The 18,919-nt window shown below is 33.9% G+C and overlaps 3 protein-coding genes across 3 annotated transcripts; all 3 read left to right on the plus strand.

The window, feature by feature from the left end:
- The first annotated feature begins 117 nt into the window (after window positions 1-117).
- Window positions 118-1,044, plus strand: Tsp_12273 (putative cadherin domain protein). The gene has a single exon (XM_003366871.1). It carries the CDS (start codon window positions 118-120, stop codon window positions 1,042-1,044), a length of 927 nt encoding a protein of 308 aa, XP_003366919.1.
- A 2,973-nt stretch (window positions 1,045-4,017) lies between these two features.
- Window positions 4,018-15,614, plus strand: Tsp_12274 (putative cadherin domain protein). Its single transcript, XM_003366872.1, has 17 exons — window positions 4,018-4,055; window positions 4,153-4,162; window positions 4,233-4,778; window positions 4,949-5,144; window positions 5,540-6,090; window positions 6,147-6,693; window positions 6,750-6,930; window positions 6,992-7,242; window positions 7,473-8,676; window positions 8,887-9,347; window positions 9,794-12,843; window positions 12,899-12,996; window positions 13,063-13,379; window positions 13,612-14,345; window positions 14,393-14,689; window positions 15,216-15,335; window positions 15,408-15,614. Exons 1-17 carry the CDS (start codon window positions 4,018-4,020, stop codon window positions 15,612-15,614), a joined length of 8,808 nt encoding a protein of 2,935 aa, XP_003366920.1.
- A 2,391-nt stretch (window positions 15,615-18,005) lies between these two features.
- Window positions 18,006-18,429, plus strand: Tsp_12275a (putative methyltransferase METT10D (Methyltransferase 10domain-containing protein); the record flags this gene model as incomplete). Its single annotated transcript, XM_003366873.1, has 2 exons — window positions 18,006-18,099; window positions 18,377-18,429. Coding segments are annotated over exons 1-2 (147 nt in total), but the record flags the coding sequence as incomplete, so codon positions are not given.
- Window positions 18,430-18,919: the final 490 nt, after the last annotated feature.

An 18,919-nucleotide genomic window follows, 5' to 3' on the forward strand; every position in this document is an offset into this window, starting at 1 on the left:
CTGGATTATGAAACTGCAAAAAACTATACCCTAGTTGTTTATGCAAGCGACGCAGGCACCCCAAAATTATCAAGCAGTGTCGTGTTGCGAGTGCTTATCAAACATATTAGAAACAAAATGATTGATATTGGGGAATCTCTACATACTGAAGTTGAAGAAAATGCTCCAGTTGGTGCAGAAATTATGAAACTATCCCCTTTGGATATGGATAATGAAGTTGACAATGAAATTCACTTCACTATTTTGCATCAGTTTCCTGAAGTGAAGTTTCAGATTGATGATACAAAAGGGACAATTTCTATCTGCGGTTCATTAGATCGAGAAACAGTTGATGAATACAAACTACTGGTTCAAGCAGAAAATGCAAAACACCCGAAGCGTAGTACGCGAAAAACTGTGACGGTCACGGTAAATGATGTGAATGATCGAGCACCTGAATTTTACAGCTATCATGCATTTTTGTTGCCTCTGTCACCCAGAGCTGGGCAATTCGTAGGAAAGTTATCCGTTCGTGATGCAGACGTCAATAATAATATATCGTTGTCATTGCTTTCAAGTGACAATTCTGATCTGTTTTCTCTCACTGAAGAAGGAGATATATTTGTCAAAAAGCCGATACTTCGTCCTTTACCCTTCTATGTTCTCAAAGTGAAAGCTGAAGATCAACCAATTTTTGGATCTCCTTTAACTGAGAATGCTGAAATTCATCTGATATGGAATGGAGAACAAAGATCAGAATTTGAATTTGAAAAAGAAGTCTATGATTTTTCACTTGCTGAAACAACACCCATTGGAACCCAGTTGGGAAAACTACATCTCAAGAATGAGAACTCCAGTTTGGGTATGCAGTATTTTGTAATTGGTGATCAAGCAAATCAAGAGTTGTTCGTCGACGTCGAACAAAATTCTGGCATTTTGTGGATTGCTCGAAATTTGGATTGCAATTTCAATTCAACTGGTCAGTTTATCATTACAGTGGTAGCAATTTCGACACAGGTGCAGAATAATTACCAGCCACTAATTGCTACTTGCAAGGTAAGCTGAATTTTTGATAAGCGTCAATCAAAAGTAATGTGATCTGAACAATTTATTAATGTATTTTGTCTGGTGTCCTAGTGATCGGAATCTACAGAGAAATGTGGGAAGTTTCTTTTGTAAAAAGAGAGAATGAAATTAGGCTATGGCCGGGCATCTGTTATTTATGTCCTGAATTTGGCCTTTTCACCCTGACTGCCCTTTCTATTCAAAGGCGAAGTGTTGCAACAGCTTCCGGCTTTCTTGTCTGTATAGCTCTTTTTGTTCGTCAATTTTGTCATCGAGTGACAGGGAGTCTGGAATTAATTTAATCTGATTTTTTCTAAGAATTTAATTATTATGTAGTCTAGTTTAAATTTCAATTTATTCAAGATTTGTAAAATAATTGTTATTCTTCAATTTTCAATTTAAGCTGATGAATAGTATACTTGTTTTGGGCTTTCAATAAACATAAGCATATTTAAAGCATACTTCAGAAAGATGCTATTTTATGCATTAACCTTGAGAAAGCTAATTCATGGAAAATTTTTCTTGATTATTTTGCCCTTTTTGTTTGCGTGTGTTCAGTAGCGAGAAGTTTAAGAAGCATTCTCGATGATTGCAATTATCGTTCATAGTACACTGATCTGTGTACTTTGTTCAGTCTTCGTTTGCTAACACAAGGTCATCTGTTTGAAGCTTCCAAGGTTTTGTCCAAGCGATAAATGTATATAATTTCAACAAAAACGTTACTGCTTGTTTGCATTTTCTTTAGCCTATACTTTTTCTCATGCGTATCTATTCAGATTGTGTAAACAAAATCATAGCAAATTTCACATTTGTCCCTGAATTTCAGACTAACTGAATGTATATAAATATATTCATGTATTTTACATGAAAATATTTCTTTAATTTTAAAAAATTCAATATTTAGTATTATATCTTAAATAGAGTAATATTTTATTTAAAAAATGATATAAAAATATGAAATGTATAGGTGTTTTGAAGTTTTGTTAATAAATTATTCAGTTGTACCTTTATAGTGGTAGATCAATTTTATGATGATCAAATTAGAGTAATAGACTTTCATTTGATGTGTCAGAATTGAAAATTGATAAATGCGATTGCTTTATTTTTGAGCTGGACATTTATTGTATTGACCCATTTTTTGTATTAAAAAAAGGATTCTTTCCATCATGTCAACAGTGATTTTGAATGGATCTCATCAATGGCGAAATTTTATTCAGAGGTCAGGTTGTTCCAATAATTTCCGGACAGTGTTAGCAGTGTGTTGGTGAAAAGGAAGTTGATCATCAAACAGTGTATGGATTTTTGGTCGCCAGTAGTTTGGCGCCACTTGTTTGATCAGGTTGAGTGAGTCAGAAAAAAGGGACCATATCCAAGGTTGACCCATGCTTAGGTGAATGATTAGAAGCTCCGCCGGCAGTATCCTTCACTTGGCCCAAATATTTTTTTTTCTGCTAGCCGACCACTTTTTTTTGCAACGTAGCTGTCGATGAGGTCGTGTCGCGGTTCTTCAAGCAGGGCCATTTCAGTTGCAGCCGAGATTCCATTTGGAGATGATTTTACAGGCTGCTGAGCCTAGACAATAGTTGCAAGGTTTTCTGTGAATGTTGTTCACGTTCTGTTAGCTTTGCAGCATACAGCTGGCCGGCTAAAACAGCTCGCCCACGCGATCCACCTGTTTGTAACTGCCGACATCAATATGCCGCTATTGTTCTTCGACTTTGGGCGATAATCTTCTGCTTTGGGGATCGAATTTGAACGCTGCCAATAAGCTACTTTTAACGATCCGTTGTTTGGAAGCATCAATTTCTGACTGATGAAAAAATATGTCTTAACATAAATTCCGTGAAATAATTCAAAATTGGAGTCACATTACAATGTAGATAAATGTGATGATTGAGTTTAGAGCCATTGCCCCCCTGGCAGCAGATGTTTCAGAACAAAAATTGCTCGTCGCTGTTGTGGCAATGATTATTATTACCTTCGTTTCCTGTCTAAAATTGACGTATTAAGGTCTTTAATGCAGAACAGGTGCTTCACAAAAAGGCAATGCTTTTGTCATTATCGTGCTAGTACCAAATGTACTTTTTCAGTTTCGATCAATTATTACCCTGATTTGATGGATCATCGAGTAGCAAAATAGAAATGCAACATCAGATTGTACATTTTTTTGTGAACAAAAATTATTTTCATGTTTACCCAGTACAGTATTTCAGTTAGTGAACTGAAGGCAAGTTTGAAAGTATTGAATTTGCTTATATGCATGTGAATATAGTCGATAATAAGAACAATGCTGGCCTATTGCGGTACCTTGTCCTCATGGAGTTCAGTGTCCTTAGAGTCGTGTATTTGTTTTGTAAGAAATGGACTTTCAATTTGGACCATCGCCCAAGTTGACAATGACCAGAACGTGCGAAAGCAAATGAAATCTGAACACTCAGACTGACCTGGCCGGACAATTGCATCTGAGCATTGCACATCGACCACCTAGCCAACATTGTAGCCGAAGGTCGCGTGACACTGCCCAAAGCGATTGATTTGGCTTATTTGTTCAGTAATCATTCAGTTTTGTCTAGAGAAGATGTCTTGTTTAATCGACCCATTGTCTAAAATTTTATCGAGATTTCCGTTCGTCAATAGTGCCTTTTCCAAAAAAAAACGAACATTCTTGTCCTTTTTAGTCACGTTTATTCTGAAAATTCATCAATTCTACAAATGAATCTTTATGAAATGTAATTGTAATGAAATTCAACAAAACATACAAATTATTAATTTACAAGTGGCATCCAAGCAGCTAAACATTTCAAATACAGGACTATCAAATTGTCAGTGAAATAAATATTCACATTAAAAACATATTAAGAACTGATATATGTCATTTAAAAATTAAGATGTAATTTAATATATTTATGCTATTATTATTATTACTGCTGAAATAATTTCACCTTGTATATACGTATCATATATAAATATACAATGCAGTGTTCTATTTTGAGTAAGCAAGTTCCGAAAATGTACATATATACTGGAAAAAAATATATAATATCAGCTTAGAACAATATTTTTATTGATTTCATGATTTAATTTGATAAATATAATTATTTTTTAAAGCAGCACAATTGTTAGGAATATAAAATTATACTGAAAAGAATATTCTAAATAATATCTTTTCACATAATCTGTTTTTTTAGATAAATATCACCATAACGGATGAAAACAACACTCCTCCGCAATTATCTGAATACTTCTACAAATTCCATATTGCTGAGGATGTTCCACCCGGTACAGAAGTTGGATTCATCAAAGCTGTAGATGTTGACAGCAATACAAAACTGTTGTTTTCGATTTTGGAGATGGAAAATCTATTCACAATTCATCCCAATTTGGGAATAATCACCACAACTTCAAAGCTTGATAGAGAAGAAATGACTTTTCATTATTTTACTGTCCAGATCAGTGATGGAATAAATGTAATAACTGCGCCGGTTGAAGTTATTGTAACGGATGTGAATGACAACGCCCCTGTATTTCAAAATGAGACATTTATTTTTCATTTACCGAAATCTGTTCAAAAAGAGCACATAATTGGAATAATTAAAGCGACTGACAACGATGCTGGAAATAATGGAAAAATAACATATCATCTTCAAGCTCCTGAACCACACTTGAAATCCGTTTTAACTCTTGATTCAGTTAATGGATTTATAGGAATAAAATCAACGTGGAATTTTGACAAGGTATGTGCTGAATTATAATTTAGACGTTTAAAAATGCATTATGCTTAAGAATGCAGTGCAAATAATAAAGAACACGTTCAGTACTATCGTTTAAGATGATTTTATAAAGCCTAAACTATCTCTTATTATTTTAATTATTGTATTTTTTAAACATAACTTTTACTTCATAGATACCTCTCATACATTTCAAAGTGTGTGCAACTGATAATGGTTTTCCATCGTTAAAAAGTACTGCACAAGTGATCATTGTTTTTGAAGAGGACAAAAGACTGCCAGTGTTCAAAGATTCCAGTTACATTATATCTGTTCAGGAAAACGTTTCTGTGAACAGTGAGCTTCTAAAACTCAATTTAGCTTCTGATCAAGGTATGAATAAATCTCATACATGCATATATTATATACTTTTAATAATGTAAATGATTAAATATATTTAATAATAATTATTATTATCAATTAGTGGAACATTTTAAACTTTTTTGCGTTTAGCCCATTTTTTATTGTGGCTCAATAATAACTATTAAATATTATTTATTATTAATTAGCTAAAATACTTACTTATATTATTTAGTAATTTTATTGAAAAAAACAGAAGCGCAGCCAAAAGGCATTATTTTATTATATTTAAGCATTTCTGCATATATAAATTATGTAATCTTATAGATCTTTACAATTTTTATTAAATAAACTTTAATTTCAGAAAGTAAAATGAAGTTGTTCAGTTGAATATGCTTTTAATTTAATTTAATTAATGATTGTTTTAGAAAATTTATTTTATTACACAATATTATTTGGTGACCCACTGAATCAATTTTGGATTAGTCGTAAAGGAATATTGTATGTGAACAAAGCTTTGGATCGAGAAACACGTCATGAGCATCATCTTACAGTTATTGCTCACGATGAAGTGACATTAGAAAAAAGTCATTTCACAGCTTCAGCTACCATAAAAATTATTCTTATTGATATCAATGATAATGCACCTGTTTTTACATCATCGAACACGGCAATTTTGCATGACAGCAGTCCAGTTGGCACTGCAGTTATGACAGTTAAAGCCATTGATCCGGATGAAGGCTTAAATGGTCACGTACAATATTTCATAGATTCTTCCAGCGCTGGTGACTTTAGTTTAAATCCAGTTTATGGAACTCTTCGTGTAAACGCAATGCTCAATAAAAAAAGTTACAAGTTAACTATTTGGGCTTATGATCAAGGTGAAAATCAGCTGAGAACATCTTCTGATCTGAATGTCGTTCTTCTTGACACTACAGTCAATCACTTTATTCTTGAAGCTGATTCTACTGAAATAACGGTAAATGCATTTCTGTTATTTTTACACAAACATGTCTCATTATTTGATTTTTTAAGATTTTTGAAAATGAACCGGTTGGAAAAGTTTTACTGAATGTAAAAGTAAAATATGAAAAAGATATTCATGGCGAAAGTGCATTGCTTTGGATTGAGCAGTCTGAAAACAGTGATGACTTTCTTTTATCTCAAAATGGACAACTGACCATTGCTCGTCCCCTCAGTTATATCCGAAAACCCGTATACATTTTGAAACTTTATGGAAAAGGCACTTTACATTCCAATCCATCTGATGGCAATATCAGTTCTTTAGTGGTGACTATTCGTTTGAAAGATGTTAATGATAATTCACCAATATTCATCCAAAATCCAATCTATATTGATGTCGTCGAAAATACGGCTATGGATAATCAGTTTACAATAATTGGCCGCATAAAAGCCATTGACAAAGATCACTCCCACAATAGTCAAATCTTTTATTCAATAGTGCAAGGGAATACAAGCATTTTTCAAATAGATTCTGCTTCTGGAGAACTGTTTATGACAGGCATTTTAGATCGAGAAGAATGTGAAAACTACACTTTAGAAATACAAGCTATTGACTCAGGTATTTTTAAAAAATTATTTACATTTCATAAATATGCAAAAAATAATTTGTTTTAGGATTTCCACCGCTTTCATCAAAAGCAACCGTTTTCATAAATGTTATAGATTTAAATGACAATCCACCAATTTTTGATCAGTCACATTATCGTGCTTTTTTAAGTGAAAATCAGCCACCTTCTACCAAAGTAGTCCAAGTTCATGCCATTGACAAAGATTCTGGAGTAAATGGTGTAGTAAAGTATGAAAATAAAAAGTCAGCTTTCATTAAAATATCATAATAATAATAATATTTTTTGAAGATATAAACTGTTTGACAATTCTGTACCTTTTGTGATTAATGAAAAAACTGGTTGGCTTTCTACAACTGAAAGTCTTGATCGCGAGACTCAGAAACAATGGAATATTTGGGTTTTAGCAGAAGACTGCGGTTTGTACAACAAGCACACGTCAAAAGTGGAAATTCAAATAATTGTGAATGATGAAAATGATAACGCTCCTATTTTTCATAATCAGCAAGAAAACATATATGTGAAAAATTCACTTCAGTCAGGTAATTGAAAAAGTTTTACTTTGAAAATGTTTTGATAATTTTAGCATAAGTTATTTGATTTTCAATAAAATGCAGTGAGTGTATATATATATATGTGTAAATTGTATTTCCTGGTTAATCAAATTAATTATTCATGCTAAAACTATCAACTTGCTTTAATTATTATAAAAATATTTGTATAAATGTATGTATTTATGTTGCAATGTATGAATAATGTAATGTTTTTATAGGTGATTTTGTTTATGCAGTTGATGCAAGCGATTTGGATGAAGGAAAAAACAGCTTGCTTAAATTTTATTTAAATGGAAAAGATGCAGATAAGTTTATTATAAACGTCTCTACTGGAGTGATAGTATCCAAAGCTGATCTGAAGTTTTGGAATAGTTACCGACTAACTGTCGAAGTATCAGATCATGGTTTTCCAGAAAAGCAATCATTTCTTAGTTTGCAATTTATTACTCGACCGCCGTCAGAATTTCCTGTCTTTCAGAGTGATTTTCAGCAAGTTTATTCAATTGCTGAAAACAAGCGAAACACGTTCGTCACCTTAGCTGTAGCTAGATCATCCAAACAGGCTCCTTTCAATCGTATTCGCTATTCAATAGCATCTGGTAATATTGGACAAGCATTTACCATAGATTCTGAATCCGGTGAATTATTCACAAGTGAAAATATTGACTATGAAACGCACTGCCATTACGAATTATGGATTGCAGCCGTTGATAATGACAGTCCTCCAATGATATCATTTTTAAAACTTTACATAAATGTAGAAGACGTAAATGACAACTCACCTGTGTTCAACCAATCTATATATGAAGTTTCAATTCCTGAAGAAGAGCCTGAATTTTTTTATGTCACACAAGTGACAGCTACAGATCTGGACAGCGAAAACAATGGACTGATTGAATATTCGATTGATAAAAATCAAAGTAATGTTTGCGATTTGTTTCAAATTGACCCAACCAGTGGTATTATAACTACGAAAGTACCACTTGATCGAGAAACAAAAGCACAATATCATTTTGTGGTTGTTGCGAAAGATCAAGGAAAGCCTGCATTATTTGGATATGCAGTTGTTGTTGTAAATTTAGAAGACAAAAATGACAACGCACCTCGGTTTACGCATCTTTTTTCTGCCCACGTAAGAGAAGATGCACCTTTGGATACGTTCATTACACAGATTGTGGCTGCTGACCTCGATGAAGTCTCGGACAATACTTACATTCTGGAAAATGGTGATGATAATACATTCAGAATTGAAAAAGACACTGGTAGAATTTTTTTAAATAAAAGCTTGGATCGAGAAACTATATCTGAATATGCGATAAAAGTTTCTGTTCTGGATAGCTTTTGGAAAGTTATGACATCACTAACAATAAGTGTCGATGACGTCAACGATAATGCGCCAGTGTTTTCTAAGCACAGTTATAGGTATGCTTTTTCTAAGCAATTTTTAGAGCATATTTATAAATAATGTTCCACTTTTAATCATACTGTACTGCATTATATACTCTATTGCATTGCACTCAACTCTTTTTTATTTTGAATTTAAAAGTTGATCATAATCATCTAATATTGACATTAAAATAAGAAACTTTACGTAAAGGTGATAGATAAAAATATTTTATGTATTTTTTTCAGTTTTTACGTTCCGGAAACAAAAAGCATTCCAGTTTTAATTGGACGGTTAGAAGCGACAGACGCTGATAGTCAAGAAAACTCCAGAATTACATATAAAATGTATTCACAGTCGAGTCAGTTTTCCATTGATTCCGTTACTGGTGCTATATACTCTCATAAAGAACTCATCTATTATAATACATCGGAATTGAATATACATCATTTGAAAATAATAGCCCATGATTCTGGTCGTCCTGTTTTGTCAAGCATCACGACGGTTTCCGTTTTTGTTCTACCATGTGATGCTAAACTGATAAATCTGCAGAAGCCATCCAAGATGATTCCTGTGCAAGTAGGAACACCAGCGTCAACTATGATTTATCAAGTACAGAATAAAGTCAAATGTGCTCATTGTAAGTTAATGGAAATACGCTATTCACTGAAGCAAGAAGAAAATTGGTTTGAAATCGATCCAAAAACAGGTAAGCATTTTTTTGGTTTAGTATATTTATGTAGCATATGAATTAATTATGCGCAGAAATATAAATATTTTTGTGTGAGATCTTTTAATGAGTCATAAATTTAGAATGATAATCAAAAAATAGTTTCATTTTTCATCATACTATGAATTGTTTTAATGAATTACTAAAATAATATTGTTTATTTGTTTTAATAAAAGCCAAGCAAATGATAATGATTTAATAATTTAGAATGCTAACATAATGATGCTTGTAAAAGATTATAGGGATTTAAAAAGCATATTAATTATAGTTAATCATAACAGAGGTACTGCAAGTGCTCAAATATTTATTTTTTAATTTATTTCTATGCATATCCTGTGATTCTTTTTTATTAAATTTAAGAGCATAATATAAATCAGCAAATATTATCTCAGGTATATGCATAATATTTTCATTGTTTATAATAGGATGGATCATGACAAACACTACTATAGCAAAAGATGCTTTGGATAGGAAATTCTTCGTGAAAATAGTTGCTGAACATGAGACAGTTACAGACGAAATTGAAATTGGCATCGTCATTACAGAGGAGAATAGATATTCTCCTCGATTTCTATCCTCCAACTACACAATCAACATTTTGAAAAATACAAGCTTAAATGCCACAATCTTCACTGCTATTGCACAGGATAATGATTCTGGACTAAATGGTTTGATTCAATATGAAAGTGCCTGCGTTGACGTTTCTCCATGCCCTTTTGCAATCGATTCAGACAGTGGTGCAGTAAAACTTATTTCACCACTCAATCTTGATGATCACGACAGTTACGTTTTGAAAATCAAAGCTACTGATTCTGCACATCATCCAAAAACTTCTCATGCTGCATTGACGGTTTTAACGCAGCGTGGTTACAGCCGTATTCCAACGTTTCCACATCAGAAAGACGACGCATTTGTTCATCCGAGCAGTGGAGTGAATTTTACTGTGTACACATTTGCGGTAGAAAATTCTGAAAACATGCCGTCCAGCCAGTGTGAATATAAAATAATGAAAGGAAATGAAAAACAATTATTTTATTTGGATATGTTCAGTGGTCAACTGGTGCTTGTTTCTCCAATTGGAATTGAAGATTACAAAAGTACTATGCCATTATTAGTGCGTTGCATCAATCCAAACACTTCGATGTTTTCTGAGATGACTCTTTATGTGCATATTGGCACTGTTCATGAAAATTTTAAGCCAACATTTGCCCGTCGAGTGTACAAATTTCACTCTCATGCAATGGAAAGCTTGATCGGATTTGTAAAAGTGCAACATGAAGCAGATGATTATCAGTATTTTTTGGGAATCAGTGGACTGAAAAGTAATTTAGAAGTTGATGCAAACTCCGGTGCAGTTATCATGAAAAAACAAATTCCATCAAAAATGGTCGTTACAGTTTTGAGTAGGCGTTCTCAGTTTAAATCTGCGTTCGACTTTGACGTAGCAACATTAACAGTTAGGCCAGCAGACAATGGCACATTTCCAAGTTTTGATCAGACTGCTTATAATGTGACCATTTCAGAGAACAGCGCAATTGGAACGAAAGTTATTGCACCTATAATAAATGGTCCATTGGGGCATTATTGTAGAGCAGTAATTGTAGATGGAAATGCTAAAAGTTCATTTATGGTTGACAGACGTGCAGTTATTACTGTCAAAGGTGAGCTGGATTATGAAAGCCAGTCTGTTTATGAACTACTTTTGGCGTTGGTTTGCCTGGAAGAAGATCAATGGTTATCGACCTGTCAGGTGAGGATTGATATTTCAGATGTCAATGATAACGGTCCTCAGCTGCACGAGTCGAACAGAGTTGGCTATGTTATGGAAAATGATCCTGCTGGAACGCATGTTCTTACATTGTTGCCTTACGATTTGGATTCTTCTGTAAATCAAGGTCCATTTAAATTCAAAATGTTACATCCTGAACAACTGCCATTTGATTTGGATCCTCAGTCTGGAATTTTGAAAACCACTCGTCCATTGGATCGAGAATTTCAAGAAGAGTATATTATTGCTGTATCCATAGCTGACAACGGAATACCACCTAAAACAACTATAACAAGTATCAAAATAGTTATTTTGGATATGAATGACATGGCACCTGAATCTGAAATGCTGCATGTGACCGTGTTGAGTGTTCAAGGTGCCCAATTTTATGGAGTTAGTGCCGATGTACATCCCTTAGATATGGATCTCATTGGAAATTATTCTTGTCAGCCAATTCGAACAGATCATCCACTTAAAGTGGATGCTAAATGTGCACTTTTGATTGGTAGCATTCCCAGTGATCACGTTCCTGTACTGATGCATCTGAATGGTGATGATGGAAAGCATTTACCGGTGGATTTTGACCTTTCGATAAAATTTTTAACTTATACAAATTACACTGCTCAAAACAGTGTAATTTTGCATTTCGACTTGATGAAGCAAAATTTATTAGAAATGGCCATTCAACCTTTGCAACAAGCCCTAGAAAAGGAAGGCTATTCGAGTTTGTTAACACAGGCCGAATGCAAACAGAGAAACTGTTCAGCTTGGATGACACTTTATGACTCCAGTCATCATATTATGCCAGCTTCAGAATTAACCGCATCACGCATTCAGCTGATTTGGAATCGCCTTAAACTGAAACTAGACCAAGTGACGCTCACTCACGTTCAGCATGGAATGTGCACGGCAAATTCTTGCCTAAATGGCGGAATTTGCATCGAAATAACTGAATCCAGTGGATCATTTTCTTATTTTCGAGAAAATGAAAACATCTTCATATTTCCTAAAATAGTGAAATCCTACCGTTGTGACTGTAGTTCTACGTATACAGGAGAATTTTGCGAAACTACAGTGGATAGATGCGCAATTAACAGTTGCCTAAATGGAGGTACATGCTTCCATGATGAATTACAGCTGAAGACTCGATGTCTTTGCCCTGAAGGATATGAAGGAAGTCGCTGTGAAAACGATGTCGATGAATGCACAATTTCAAATCCTTGTCAGAATAATGCGCACTGTGAAAATACGGATGGATCATATCGTTGCATTTGCGTTGCAGGATATTTTGGTAGCAAATGTGAAATGCCCATAGACAGATGCGCTTCGAATCCTTGTCTGAATGGTGGAACATGTGTTGCAGATTTTGACGGCTACAAGTGTCAGTGCAGTTATGCATACACAGGTCGAAATTGTGAAATATCTAGCTACGGATTCCAGGAACTGTCTTATATTGAATTATCCGGCTTGAACGTTAGAAAAAATGAATTGTCATTCGAATTTTCTACTTTGCGAAGAAACGCACTTCTACTATACTGGAGTGGAACAAGCTACAGATCAAACTCCAGCTATGTAATTGTGGATATTTCAAATGGGCAACTCAGATTAGCCTGCTCAGCGTCAAATGGGCAAAAGTACTCCTCGACATTACCTCGCAACGTTACCAATGCTAGGTGGCACAAACTTGTACTGCGTCATCAACTAAAAGTATTTTATCTTTTGTAACTAGCTCTTGCAACGCTTAATTTCTTCTTTGTTTTAGAGCATTGGAATTTCAATATCGGAATGTGGGGAAAATAAATGCACTAGTTGTGATACTGGAAATCTTGATTGTGAAATCACTTTTACAACTTGCGACAGGTTAGTAGAGAATGATTCAGTAGAAAATAGTTCAGACAAAACTTATATATTTATGTTTTTATTCAGTGCTGCAATGTTCGAAGATTTGGACGATTCTTTGTTCGTGGGCAGTGCTAATTTAGCCAGCAGAATACAGTCAATAGGCTATGAAATAGCATCGCCAAATTTCCTTGGATGCATCCGTGATTTAAGTTTAAACGGTGCGCCGTTGAACGCTAAAAGCATTCGCAGTAAGTCAAACCTACTAGACCATTGCCCAAGACAAGTAGCTGACCTGTGTGGCCATACGGACATGTGCAAAACCTCTGAACAGTGTTTGGACTTCTGGGATAGAACAGAATGCATTTGTCGAGGCAATTTCATTTCATCCTCTTGTGAACAAGGTAAAACGCACGACATTGTTATAAACTGTTAACTATTTCGTAACAAAAATATTAATTATTATTATAAGAAATAATTTAAAATAAATTTGCTTTTACTAATAAACACTAACAAAAAACAAAAAAAGCTTATTATTTAAAGTATAATATATCCAAGAGTATAAGGCATTGGCAACTGTTATTTGATATACAAATTTGTATGCAATTACATTTCTGCAAATTAATTACATTTTAGCTGAACAAACGTACAGTTTGAATAACGGCTTCATCTCTTACGACATTGGTCCTGGAGTGCATGTGAGGAGCCAATTTCCAACGTTCGATGAAAATGCATTTGAAACCTGGGCCGAGAATGAACTGCGTCTGCATCATCAAAGTACACTTCCTGCCCTTTGGCTGAACATTTTATTTCGAACAACAAGCCGCGACGGTGTATTATTTTTCTCATCTACCGGAGTGCAGTTCTCCTTGATAGATATCGTGGACGGTTTCGTACGTTACATCAGCCGTACAGACGACCTGAGAACCGTGCAGTTGAATTTAGACGAAGGACCGACTATATCCGACGGCAACTGGCACATGGTATCGCTGGCTAAATATCCACAAGAAGGTTTGGTAGAGTTCCGCATCGACGATCACGGAAAAGATGCGCAACTTTTCACCGACTTGCACGACTTCTACGAGCAGAAATTGACTTCCTGCTCGTTGGGAGGGACAAGAAATGTGCTTCGAATTCAAGGGAAACAGCTGAACAATTTCCAAGGCTGTATTCGAAGGTTCATTCTCAACGGTCAGTTGCAGCCGATGGAACCCAGCCACCGGCAAAGCAACTTTCTCACGGTCCGTGAATCACAGAACGTGCTTTTCAACGTCAGCTGTGCCAACGCCGGTGCCCAAAAAACCGAACTCGAAGCCAAACGTCAACGTCCGACACTTCTGATCATCTGCATCACCTTTTCCATCTGCCTGGTCTTGTCGGGCATTGGTTGCTATTTTTTTCTTGTACGTCGATACAGAAAAAGCACAAAAGCCAAGCGGATCCAACAGTCGGTGCTGGACAGTCGCCTGGGATTGTTGGACATAATTCGACAAGCGGATTGGAATTTCGGATCAATCAAAGATCCAGACTATATAACGAAACGGGACCGTACGCTGACAAGACTCAGCGCTACGTGCAGCCGTCGAAATTTGTGCGACTCGGGCATTTCGCTGGATACATCCACACTTGGCCAACGAAATCCGACCGACACACTGCCCTCACACGCCGCCGTTTACCACCACTATTCACGGGACATTTCACCCGATGGAAGTTTGTACATTTGAAAATTTCTACATTCAAAAATACATCTCATCCTCATTGTTATAAAATTTATTAATTTTGTTTGTTTGTTACTATTTGCTGTTGTTTTTTAATCGAAATATTTCTTTTCTAATCATATTTTGTTATCATTTAAATGTAAAATAAAATACTGATGAATGTAATTTTTATTTTCAACTATACTTGTATTTCATGCAATTGTAACAAAACAAAATTTTTCCATTGTAGAAAAAATCATCAGCCTTTAGATGCTTCGATTTTTTTCCGTTTTTCTTTTTCAATTTGCTTTTTCAAATGTTCTTTGTACAAAAATATATCACCATCTAGCTTTGTAATAGTACCTTTGTCGCAAAGCCAAATTTCTTCGGCGACCTGTTGGAAAATTCATAATTTTTACAAAATTGAAAACTGAGAAGAAGAAGAAAAAGAAGACAAATAAAACAATTTTCCAACCTGACTAACGAGTCGAAAATCATGAGAAACTAGCAACATTCCACCGCCAAATTCGTTTATAGCTTCAGCTAAAGCGTCAATACTTTCCATGTCCAAATGATTGGTCGGTTCATCCAACAGAAGCAGATGAGGTCTTTGCCAAGCTAACCAAGCGAACGACACTCGACATCGTTGACCATCGGAAAGCTGTTTCATAGGACAAGTCTAAAATATTCACAATTATTAATATTGTCATACAAATAATTAATTATTCAAAACAGGCTATTTTCGAACATCACTCACTTGTTGACGACCAGTCAAACCGTAACGTCCGATTATTTTTCTCATTTCTTCCTTTTCCACCACCTCTGGATATGCTTTCAACATATATTCCAATGCTGATAAATTCAGATCCAGTAATTCGTGCAAATGCTAAATTGCAAATTTACATAATAGCACAGAATAAGACAATTAATCGAACTGAATAATTTACACACCTGATGATAACGACCGATCTTGACGTGAGAGTGACGTCGAATCAATCCATCGGTCGGCATCAATTCGCCACCAATTAATTTCAAAAATGTACTTTTCCCCGCACCATTTGGACCAACAAGAGCTATTCGAGTATTTAAATCAATACCACATTCAAAATTTCGATAAATCCATGGCTACAAAGATGAATAAGAAAAAAAAATGCAAATGAGAAAAATACAATCAAAAATGAAAAATACACCTGATCAGGACCGTAACGAAATGAAATATGTTGAACCATTATAACTGGAGGAGGTATGTAGCCAGGATCAAAAAAATAAAACTGTTTTACCTGAAATTATGCATTTTTAATTTCACCTAGCAAAGAGATGAAATGTTTTCAAAAATACCTTCTCTTGTACAACTTTCTCTGTCAAACCTCCAGCAACCATTTTGTTCAAAACTTTTTCTTTGCTCTGCGCTTGTCTGGCCAACTTCGCACTGCCATGACCAAATCGAGCAATGTAATCCTGAAAGAAATATGCTGAGCAAGCTTCACCCTAAATTACATCTAATCACCTTCATATGAGCCAATTGAGCTTGTTCCCAATTGTAACGCTTCATTTGATTTTCAAGTAATTCAATTCGAGTTCTCACAAACTGATCATAGTTTCCCTGTAAAGATGACTCGTATAACAAAATTCTGTCAAACGATGAAATAATCATTTTTTTCTTGAATTTATCTAAAATTTTCAGTTCATCGCATTTCGGCATACATCACTGCATGTGTGTGCTTTGACAAGGCTTTATATTCATCATTAATATCCCTTCAACCATTGTGACGAACGTTCAAATTTTAATTCAACACTTACCGTGTAATACACTAAACGCTGTTTATTGAAATGAATGATGTTCGTGCAAACTCCATTTAAAAAATCTTGAGAATGAGACACAATTACCAATATTCGTTTATACCTAAAAACAAAACAAATATTAAACGCAAATTCACACATGAAACAAATTAAAAAAATATCTCTTAAGGAAATCTAATATTTAATCTTTTATGAATGTAGAGTGAAAAACAAATTGTTTGCAAAATGAAAATAAAAATCATCAAATAATTTAAGTACTAATTTTGAATCATTAATAATTCGAAATTTACAAAATTTCTAATGAAAAATTATTTTTATCATACATTTTTACAATAAATGTGATAATTTAATGGCAGAAATTACACAAATGCTTGAAAATTTATAAGCAATATATTTGATAAAAAAGCTGTTCTATAAAATGAAAGTGGGTACATTAATAATTAATAGTTACTGTTTAAGTTCCTCCTCTAGCCATACACATGCATCCAAATCAAGATGATTCGTTGGTTCGTCAAGAAGAAGAATACACGGTTTCAAATACAAAGCACGGGCAAGAGAAATTCGCATTCTCCATCCACCTGTACTTATAAAACAGATTGAACTTTCATTCATTATCAAATTATAATCGTAATGATTAAACAAGTGAAAAGACAAATGCTTACCGGAAAAATGCTTACACTGCTTATTCATCATCTCAGGTGTAAAGCCAAGACCATGCAAAATTTCAGCTGCTCGAGTTTCAGCAGTATCAGCAGAAATATCATCCAAGCGGTCATAAATGTCCATTAATTTATCGTGAGATTCTGTAAGAAAAACATATTTCATTCATCACCATCTTTTACTTTTTAAATACATTACCAACATCATCAGAATGAGCTAGTTCTTCAGCTTCCTTTTCCAAACGAATACGTTCTTCATCTACATCTATCACTGCTTGCAAAGCAGTTTTTTCGCTTGCTGGCATTTCATGAGACAGTAAGTAGACATCCATCGTAGGTGGTACTGGCAATTCTCTACTAGCAATACAATTCAAAAAAGTTGACTTTCCTGAAACGAATAAATAATAAACAACAAATTAATTTTTTATAAAGTTTCTAATTTTCTAATAGGATTAAAATAATTTTCATACACATTTTGATTACTTTATTTCTGAATAAAACATTACAAATATGTTCTTGACATAGATTAAACACAAGTTTCATACTCACCGCATCCATTTAAACCTATCAATCCATATCGTCTGCTCCAATTCAGTTCTAGACGAGTATCGCTTAGCATTTCTACACCATAATAAGTCAACGTTATGCTTTCAATCTTTATATCTCTAGATTGCTCGTGTGAAGAAAGCACACCAGTGATGGAACGAGCTTTAGCATTTTCCAATTCTATTGCTTTTAATTGTTCGGTCAATTCATCAAATTCCTTGTTACCTAATATAATCATACAATTATTGAAATTCATACAAATTGTTTAATTAATTACTTTCGCCAACTAAAGCTGACTGCTGGTTTTCATTAGATGCTGTTTCTTTTGATGCTGCGGTGCGATTTCCTTTGGGCATTGCCATACGCTGCTTCGCGAGTTCCTTTTTCTTCGCATCTCTTCGTTTACGAGCATCTGACGGCATGTCTGAAAAATCTTCATAAAAAACAAATAATTTTATATGAAAAAATAAAATGACTTTCTTAATCCATAAAATTTCAGATAAAAAAGTAATGAATTGAAAAACAGTTCATTTTAAATCACAGATTTCAATTAAATAAGCAAAAAACTGTAAAAGACAATGTCAAGCAATATTTCAATTAACCAAAGACTGAAAAAAATAATAGCATATATAATAAAATCTTTAGAATTAAGATTTTATACCTATAAATCTTACCTCAATATAAAAAAAATAATAATAGACAACTACAAACAATCGTATTATTGCCAACGTCCACCAAATTGCTTCATTACAGTATGTGATAATGAGGATTTTAAATTCATAAAATTCGATTCATCATGGCATATCAAGTAAAAATAGTGAATTTAATTTTAAAATTATTATGATAAATAAAATATTTTATTTTAGTTTATAAATCTTTTATTTCATGAATGTTTTAAACAAAATTTGCTACTTTAACAAAAATATCTGCTAACTCAAATATTTTTGAGTGGATATGCTATTGATTATATATTAACTCGTACGTAACAGATATGCTGCTAACTTAAAACTGTAAAATTTTAATTTCTTACTTTTTCAATTTCTGAAACTTTTCATTTGGATTTCAAGTGTACTGTAAATTACGCTTTCGTTAACATACCATACTGTAAAAGTTGGTAATTTTTGTTTTATTTAGTAATTTATGATATAATAATTAGGAATATTGTTTTTAATGAGTTGCTTTTGAATCTCCTCATAATCTTTTGAGTATGTTTTAAATTTAATTTTAGGTTTCAATCGTCAA

This window comes from Trichinella spiralis (assembly GCF_000181795.1).
Source record: "Trichinella spiralis strain ISS 195 chromosome Unknown Scfld5260, whole genome shotgun sequence".
Classification (NCBI taxonomy): domain Eukaryota; kingdom Metazoa; phylum Nematoda; class Enoplea; order Trichinellida; family Trichinellidae; genus Trichinella; species Trichinella spiralis.

Bases quoted from the DNA above. Each gene is read 5' to 3' on its own strand.
- Tsp_12273 (XM_003366871.1), top strand. From the start codon at position 118: ATGATTGATATTGGGGAATCTCTACATACTGAAGTTGAAGAAAATGCT.
- Tsp_12274 (XM_003366872.1), top strand. From the start codon at position 4,018: ATGCAGTGTTCTATTTTGAGTAAGCAAGTTCCGAAAAT. The intron at 4,779-4,948 runs GTATGTGCTGAA...TTTACTTCATAG, and splicing joins CAACGTGGAATTTTGACAAG to ATACCTCTCATACATTTCAA. The intron at 6,931-6,991 runs GTATGAAAATAA...TATTTTTTGAAG, and splicing joins GGAGTAAATGGTGTAGTAAA to ATATAAACTGTTTGACAATT.